This window comes from Motacilla alba, chromosome 6 (assembly GCF_015832195.1).
Source record: "Motacilla alba alba isolate MOTALB_02 chromosome 6, Motacilla_alba_V1.0_pri, whole genome shotgun sequence".
NCBI classification, from domain to species: domain Eukaryota; kingdom Metazoa; phylum Chordata; class Aves; order Passeriformes; family Motacillidae; genus Motacilla; species Motacilla alba.
In genome coordinates, this window is record NC_052021.1 from 14,705,735 (window position 1) to 14,713,526 (window position 7,792).

At 42.3% G+C, this 7,792-nt stretch overlaps 1 protein-coding gene across 2 annotated transcripts; it reads left to right on the top strand.

The window, feature by feature from the left end:
• The first annotated feature begins 4,869 nt into the window (after nt 1–4,869).
• Nucleotides 4,870–7,454, top strand: LOC119702476 (dual specificity protein phosphatase 13-like). Of its 2 annotated transcripts, none has more exons than XM_038140651.1 (3): nt 4,870–5,156; nt 5,441–5,658; nt 6,652–7,454. In XM_038140651.1, the coding sequence occupies exons 1-3, from the start codon at nt 4,996–4,998 to the stop codon at nt 6,849–6,851; spliced, it is 579 nt and encodes a 192-aa protein (XP_037996579.1). In that variant the 5' UTR covers nt 4,870–4,995; the 3' UTR covers nt 6,852–7,454. The 2 variants fall into 2 exon arrangements, with proteins under 2 accessions (XP_037996579.1, XP_037996580.1); XM_038140652.1 differs by lacking the exon at nt 6,652–7,454 and adding an exon at nt 6,066–6,641.
• Nucleotides 7,455–7,792: the final 338 nt, after the last annotated feature.

Here is a 7,792-nt window from a genome sequence, read left to right on the forward strand (position 1 = left end):
TGAATTCTTCTTCACCAACTGCCAGTCAATCACAACTTTTTATACACTTCCAAGTGCCAAGTCGGTACAATCTACAATACATGGCTGCATTTGCTTCTATCTGAACAACTGGTTTAAACCAAAAATGTAAAACTAAGCACAAACTAAAATTAAAAATTGCTGTAAAACCAACCGTAGCAGGCTACAGAGCTGTCTGATCATGGAATAGGTGACTGTGACAGCCTGAAGCACGTGCCCTGAAGCTAACTCACCATTTGGGATCTCATTCTTTTCATGAGAGGTACCAGGAAGCTGCTGCTTTGTTCAGAATGCTATGCCGTTCTTGTTTTATTTTACATATAAACATGCACTAGGGTCTACCAGCTCACCAGATTCCAGGAAGGAAACAGAAATGGAAGCAGAAGTTTCCCAACCCTGTTTCCCAACACTGTAGCAAAAGCAGCAATCCACCTAAAAAATTAAATTCCAATCCAGTCTCCAGACTTAAGAAGTCTTGGTTGGAAATGAGCTGTATTTAGACATGCATGTTAATCCAGGACTATCTGAAGTGTACAGGTCCTAAGGTGTGTTATTCCAGCAACAGATTTCCATGCAGGGAATCCCTGGCCAAGAGCTGCATCCAGAGCAAAGGTGAAGAAGACAGACAGACACACACATATACAGTGGGGAGCAGCCTGGGCCTGGCTGTGGAGGCTGCTGGGCTGGTTTGCAGAAGCGATTTGCCCAGTGACAGGACAAGGAGTAATGGCCATAAGCAAAGACACAAGAAGGTCCACCTCAATGTGAGGAAGAGCTTCTTTACATGGAGGTTGGAAAAGCACTGGAACAGGCTGCCCAGGGTGAGCATGGAGTCTCCTCTGGAGACATTCCAAACACACCTGAATGGTTCCAGTGTCACCTGTTCTAGGTGACCCTGCCTTGGCAGGGAGGTTGGACTGGATGATCTCCAGGGATCTCTTTTAACCCTAACGAATGTCTGATTCTGGGAACCTCAGCACTGGAAAAAGGCTTGATGGTCAGTTTCTATCTCAAGTTATCACTGCTAATGGCATTTTTCTGCTCTAATTTCATCGTCTAGCAAATATTTTGGAAAATTACAAAATAAGCTGGCACAGAAAAGCAATATAATTTAAAACTTGTAACACTTAGATATGTAATAGCTGCTTAGTTGTTGCACTTCAAAACTGAAAACTACTTCTCCTTGCTAACATTTGATGTTCTTTAAAAGGGTGAATTATCTAAATAGTTGGTGCTTTATTTAACAGAAATTTCCAATAAACCTCATTCCGTCACTTTGAGTTATGCCACTTCATGCCATGTGACATGAAGGCATTGATGTAAGTTTGACAGGCAGTGCCACTGCTGACAAGTCAGTTTGAGAATTTATGACAAATTACATGCTACAGATATTTTTAAAACAACTGTAGATTGCCAAGGAAAAAATAATTTAAAATATGTAATAACACTGCTGTATCTTTAGATTGAAAACAATTTATTCAATTCACGTAGTTATATTGATTTAATGTTCAGGCTGACACTTAATGCAATAAAAGAAAGGAAATATATATTGAAAATTCTCAACCAGCTCAAGTTAAAATATATTATAGAGCAAAGGAAAATGAGATGTGTTACTGTAATGGGCACTTTTTTTAAAACATTGTCATTAGGTAATACTGTTAGCATTTAATAATTTGAAATAATCTATCTCAAATGTTAAAGCCCTACACAGACAAAAAAGGGTGCCCGCTGAACAGAGAATTAATTGCTTATGAAAGTTTTTGTTCAGCAAAGAAGACAACATAGCAAGGGGAGGTATCTTTCACTAAAAGTGCTAGTTGATTTAAATAATGTTTTTTCCTTTTTCTGGGTTTGGGGTGGGGTTTTTGGTAATCTCATTTTTCTACAGATCAAGTTGTGCCTTATAATTTCTTCACAATCTCTGTACTTCAGTTGAAGCATACTTAGGTCAGTCATGTGTGAACTTTCATGCATCTATTTTATCTTCAAATGTCTTAATTCTGTAATGGAATAATAGATTGAATGCCGAAAGACTAATCAAATTAGTGAACCATAATCATTTTTCTAAGACAGAGAACAAGGTTATTAGAAGAGGATAATAAAGGAAAAAAGAATAAACTCCATGTCCTCAGCAGACAAAATTGTTCCATGTGTTAAAAGTACATGGTTGTGGATCACCAGAAAACATTGTCTCACTTACTCACTTAGTGTTGCTCAAAATGTACCAGAGTTCAAATACTTCTATTCTTCTTCAGTAGTTAACCATCCCAAAAATCAAATCCTGAAAACAAGCTAATGAGTGAAATGAGAAGAACCCTTCTGCAGCTGGAGATACTGTATGTATAAAGTCCTATCTAACTGAACTGTCATGCTGTAACATTTTCACTGTAAAAGCTGCCTTCTTTCAGGGTAGGTGAAAGGAGTCTGATTTTGGCTCTTTTTTTCTTTAGAGAGATGGCATGGCATCAGTTAGAACTGATATGAGTATTTCCAAGGGAAGAAATAGAAGAGCCACCATGAATTTCCTGTTTTCAACTGCTGCACATTTTCCTGGCGATGCCATGCCATGTGCTGCTAGAGCACTCCATGGCAATTTACTCTGCTGCCACCTAATACATTATTAGCCAGGGACTGTTTGATTTAGATTATTGCATCAAGTGCTACCTTCTAAGCAATCACGACAGCATAGTCTGGTTAGAATGACGTCTGTTGCAGGTTCCAAGATTAGGCATGCATTAATTTCAGCTAAAATAGCAGCTGTTTAATGTTCATATATAATTGCACACAAATGTTTGGTTTGGAGTTGCCCAGCATTCAAACAGCCAGGAGAACCGCCAAATGATTGGAATCTCAAAGTGCTTCCTGCACAGAGTGCTAAACTTGCCTCCATTCAGTGTGACCATATATCAGTCTGTTGCTTTCTACGTCCTTTCTTAGCAGATGCTGAAAGGGCCAGAAAGGAAGCACAGATGTAGAGAGGCAAATCCATCTGAAAGCCAGATCTCTGCCTCCTGTCTGTTTCAAAGGCAACTCCTGGCTAAAAAGGTCAGTGGCTTTACCAAAGCCACATTTGCAGACTGTTAAATGTTTAGAAGATGGTAGGTATAGGATGGCAGAGTTTTGAAATAGATGGATGCTATGCATCCAAATGTTCAAGGCACAGAGGACTTGGGGATCACTTTTCTGGAGTTTGTGTTTTTCTGTTTGTCACTTTTCATACCACAGATGAACTTTGAGTTCTTAGTCATTGCAACTGGTGAATTCTTAGTCATTGCAATTGCTGGAGAGGCCAGTAAAAGTTTTACAGCTGAAAAGGTCTAGACTTAACCATGAGTTTCACCTTTTCACAGAACTTGATTAGCAACAAATGAGCTGGGGTTACTTTGATAAAAAACTGATAGTAAACCTCACCTTGAGTCTCCACCCAGAAACTGAGAAAAGTAAACTAAATTGAACAGCTTAACATGCTCAGTCAGTTGATTTTCCTGATTCATGGGCACTCATCAATCAGCTTAAAGCACACTAGTTTATCAAAACAACAACAGAGGTCAGAACATATATGGCAGTGGGAAGTAACAAGTCTCTTTGTAGAAGAAGCTTTTAAACAGTTTCTTCCCTAAATACCACAGAATATAAGTAATTTCTGCTTCATGAAATAATCCATACAAAGCCTCTTTTCCATTGTTGCATACTATTTTGTCCTGTGATGCTGGAAACTATTGCATTGTATTACGATGATCTCTCATTGAGAACTCCTAAGCCCAGTTAATTAGTCCAGACTTTAATACCAAGCTTGGAATGCCCATGATACGTCTCTTGATAAAATAAAGCAAATCCATCATAGTATATCAATGCATATGGAATGAAGGTGGCTCAGACCTGACCAGGGATTCCTTCTATTCATGACTTTTTTTCTACAGGGGAAACCCTTAGCAACTCAAGCTTCTCCTCTTGGGTCACCTTCTCTCCTGGATTGCCAGGCTTACAGAGGAAAAGCATCACCATTTCTTTTGTTCTGCCTTGTAGCTCCTCCACTGACAATTTTGCAGCCCCTGCTATGAGTCATCCTGGAGAAGCACAGGCACTGCTGTTCTTGAAAAGCCCCATTACTACTACAATTTGATATCGTGCGTCTCCAATTTATGGCTTGCCAGACTTTCCTATATAATCTAACTCAGTGGCTTACAAGTTTTACCTGACAACCATTACACTCCTGGCTTTTGCTCTCTTTTCAACAGAAGAGGGAAGTATCATGCAATGTGTGGCAGACGTACTGTATAATCCTGTGAAGGACTGCAATAGAAAATATTAAAAATATAAAGTACCGTTATGCCACATAATTTCACTGTGTGAAAAAACAGTAGCTTCAAGAAATAAAATTCCCTAGATTATCAGTGACAGGCAAGGCATCATCATCATCCACTTGGTGTTTAACCTCCTGGTGTCCGTGTTGGCAGGACCCGCTGGTGTATTTCTGACCCTTTCACCTCAGACTAAATGACGGACAATTGTTACTGGGACAGGTCGTTATTTTTCCTTTATCAGGCTTTAATTGCTCGTGATGAGTGCCCAGATCTCGCTGACTGCCACGGCTGTGTCGCTGTGTCGAGACACAGCTGGGGACAGTCACACAGCGTTAGTGCGTGTCCGGCGGGCTGTGCCACGCGTGGCTGACCGTCCCCGGCGCCAAGGCTGCTGCGTGGCAGAGCAGCGCGGCTCTGGAGACGAGCCCCGAGAGGCAGACTGGACCAGTAAGGGTCCAGCAATGCCCAGTTTGGTACCTGCATTTGTTTCGAGCGGCCGTGCCGCTCGGGGCAGGGCAGAGGCGAGCGGCCAGCCGTGGGGCGGGCTGCCAGCCTGGCTGCCCGGCACCTGCCCCAGCCCATCTCGCAGCGCCCCGGGCACTGAGCGGGGCTGGCAGCGCCCCTGTGCCGTGCCGCCGGCCGGCGGGAGCGGCCTCTCGCCCCGGCTCTCGGCATGGCTGGGGCAGGGGCGCCGGACACCCAGGACCCTGAAGGCGCTGGGACATGCCTGGAGGATGTCCCCTCCCTCAAGGAAATCGAGCAGCTCCTGAACACTGGGCGGCCCTCCTGCAATCACGTTGATGAAGTATGGCCTAATCTCTTCTTAGGAGACCTGTAAGTACAGCTTTATGGACACACCTCTGCCATTCCTTCTGTTAGTATGCCTCATGGGTGCGGCTTTAGACGGCGCATAGTTTTGCTAATTGCTGTCGTTTACGCTGCAGACAGCACGATTTCCGAGATAAAGTTATGATTAAGCTGGTAGTCCCTTCTCCATTAGACCTTAGAATCAATGCATGGGCTGGTGCTCCAGCAGTGGTTTGGGAGATGCAATCTCAGTGCTTCTGCTCTGTGATTATCCTTGCACCCATCTTGATTTGTCTTTGTCTTTTCCTTAGAGTAACAGCACACAATAGATTTGTTTTGTGGAAGATGGGTGTGACCCATGTTTTAAATGCTGCCCATGGAACATCATACAGCCACGGAGGCCAGGACTTTTATGGAGCGACCATTGATTATTATGGTGTACCAGCCCATGACCTGCCAAGCTTTGATATCAGCCAGTTCTTTTTCTCTGCTGCACAATTTATCCACAATGCCTTGAACACGCCAGGAGGTATGAAATTATTGTTGGTCACATTTTGATGCGAGTCAGCGGTCTCATGTAACGGGTCAGCTCCACAAAGCTCAGTGGTGGACAAGTGTCCTGCCAGGTGCCGGTCACCTGCACGGTGGGTGGCAGGAGAAGGGAGAGCTGTGTATGTGGGTATAGCTCTGACTAGGTCCGAAAGAGCTGATGCAACAAAACAGATGAACTCGTGCAGGAGAGAGCCTGGGGAGGAGAGAGAAAATTTTTTGGAAGGTAAGGCTCATTCAAAAGGGGAGAAGCAAAAACATGCATTGGAAATGGACACCGTCCTTTGAGACCGTCTTATTGCAAGAACAAATGAATAAAAAGACTAATGTCCTGATTTCTGCAATCACCTGTATAAAGAGGTTCATATGAGTTTCTTGTGTGAACAGATCCTGCAAGGCTGGGCCTCCAAGAAGCAGATTTACTTTTACCCAAGGAGACTTTCAGTGAGTTCCACAAGAAACTGAGCTTCTTGGCACTGGTGCAATAAAATATTAATTAACCGGTTTTACATAAAAGACCATTTCTTAGTATGAGTAAACTGGCATTAATGAAGCTGTCTCTGCATCACAAGTTGTGACTTCAAAATAGAACTATAGTTGCATCAAATCGCCTTATTATGCAATAGTACTAGGCCAGTCATTTTTCTTGGTGGCTAATGTGGTTGTGCCATCCATTTAGGCCAGATTTTAGCATTCTTCCTTGCATAAGCCAGCCTGCTGAAACTAATGGCTCTTCTTTTCCTCATGGTCAAAACAGAACAGCTTCATTACTCTAAGAGGGTTTTCTTTGATTTACCAGTTCCTGAGATCAATTTGGAGTCTCATGGAGATTCTCATACTAGTGACTTTAACAATGGCAAATCAGATTTAACTAATTAGCAGTTCACATGCTTTATCAGAAGAGAAAAACATTTAAATTAAACTTCATCCACTGTACTGCTTCTCTTGATGGTTGTATTTTTTTTTTTACTAGCCAAAATATTGGTACATTGTGCAGTTGGAGTAAGCAGATCAGCTTCTCTAGTCCTAGCATATCTCATGATAAATCACCACCTCACATTAGTTGAAGCCATCAAGACAGTGAAGGAGCATCGATGGATTTCACCCAATCGCGGTTTTCTAAAGCACCTGCGAAACCTGGATGTTCAGCTACGGCAAAGGAAGGACTGCTGAACAGGCAACCCTATCTACATTCACTTTACTGAGTTTCACCCTTCAGAGCAGCTGTGCACATACAACTTCCCATGATCAGTGCACATTACAAAAATGAAGACAGTTATGCATCAACATAAAAGGCCAAGAGAATGGTAAATGGATTAATTCTGATAACTCAGTCCCTCCAAAACCAGCACAGCCAACAGCAGCACTAAAACCACTGCACAGGGTGGAACTGCTGCACCTTGAGTGGTGCTACTGGATGAATCCACTGAAGTGGTTAAGACAGACCAAGTTTGTCCCTGGTTTCTGCTCATGCCAGAGGCAAGTTCAATATTTGCATCCAGCTGTAAAGGATGTTTGAGTCCCCTTTACTTGGGAGTGTAACATAATCATCTTTCTCTGTTTGGTTACAGTTCTCACATGCATGTTCTCTTAAGAAAAATTTTGTGTTTCAGTTTCAGGCCTGATGATGTGACAAGGACAGTTTCTTGAGAGCCCAGGCACTCCTACAGAAACGTTCCTCTTTTTCTGGTCTGCTAAATATTATGGTGTGTCAACCACAAGACACACACCATCAGAATAAATGTTTGTGATACTTCTGCAGCCTGAGTCAGCAAACCATACGAGTCTTTTCTTGTTAAATATGTTTTCAAAAAGATAATGTATATCATGTAGTATATTGAGGATGTTAAAAAGACTATGTCACGTCCTCAAAGCATTTTGTAAATTGGGCTTCTCAGTTGGCTTGCACTCCAAATTATCCAAATCAGTTCTGTGTCAGTGGCTTTGGATCACCCGTGGTTTAATATCAGGTAGACATTTAGCTTACATCAATGGCTTGGCCTAATTGATATAAATTAGTTTTAAGATGTTTTGAGGATGTCAGTTCTCCTGTCACCAGTTAATCAGTACTTAAACCAATGTGATTTTTAATACAGCAACAGCATTTGAAATTG

Coding starts and splice junctions, on each gene's coding strand:
- LOC119702476 (XM_038140651.1), top strand. CDS start 4,996: ATGGCTGGGGCAGGGGCGCCGGACACCCAGGACCCTGAAGGCGCTGGG. Junction 5,157..5,440: donor AATCTCTTCTTAGGAGACCT/GTAAGTACAGCT, acceptor TCTTTTCCTTAG/AGTAACAGCACACAATAGAT. Junction 5,659..6,651: donor TGCCTTGAACACGCCAGGAG/GTATGAAATTAT, acceptor TTTTTTTACTAG/CCAAAATATTGGTACATTGT.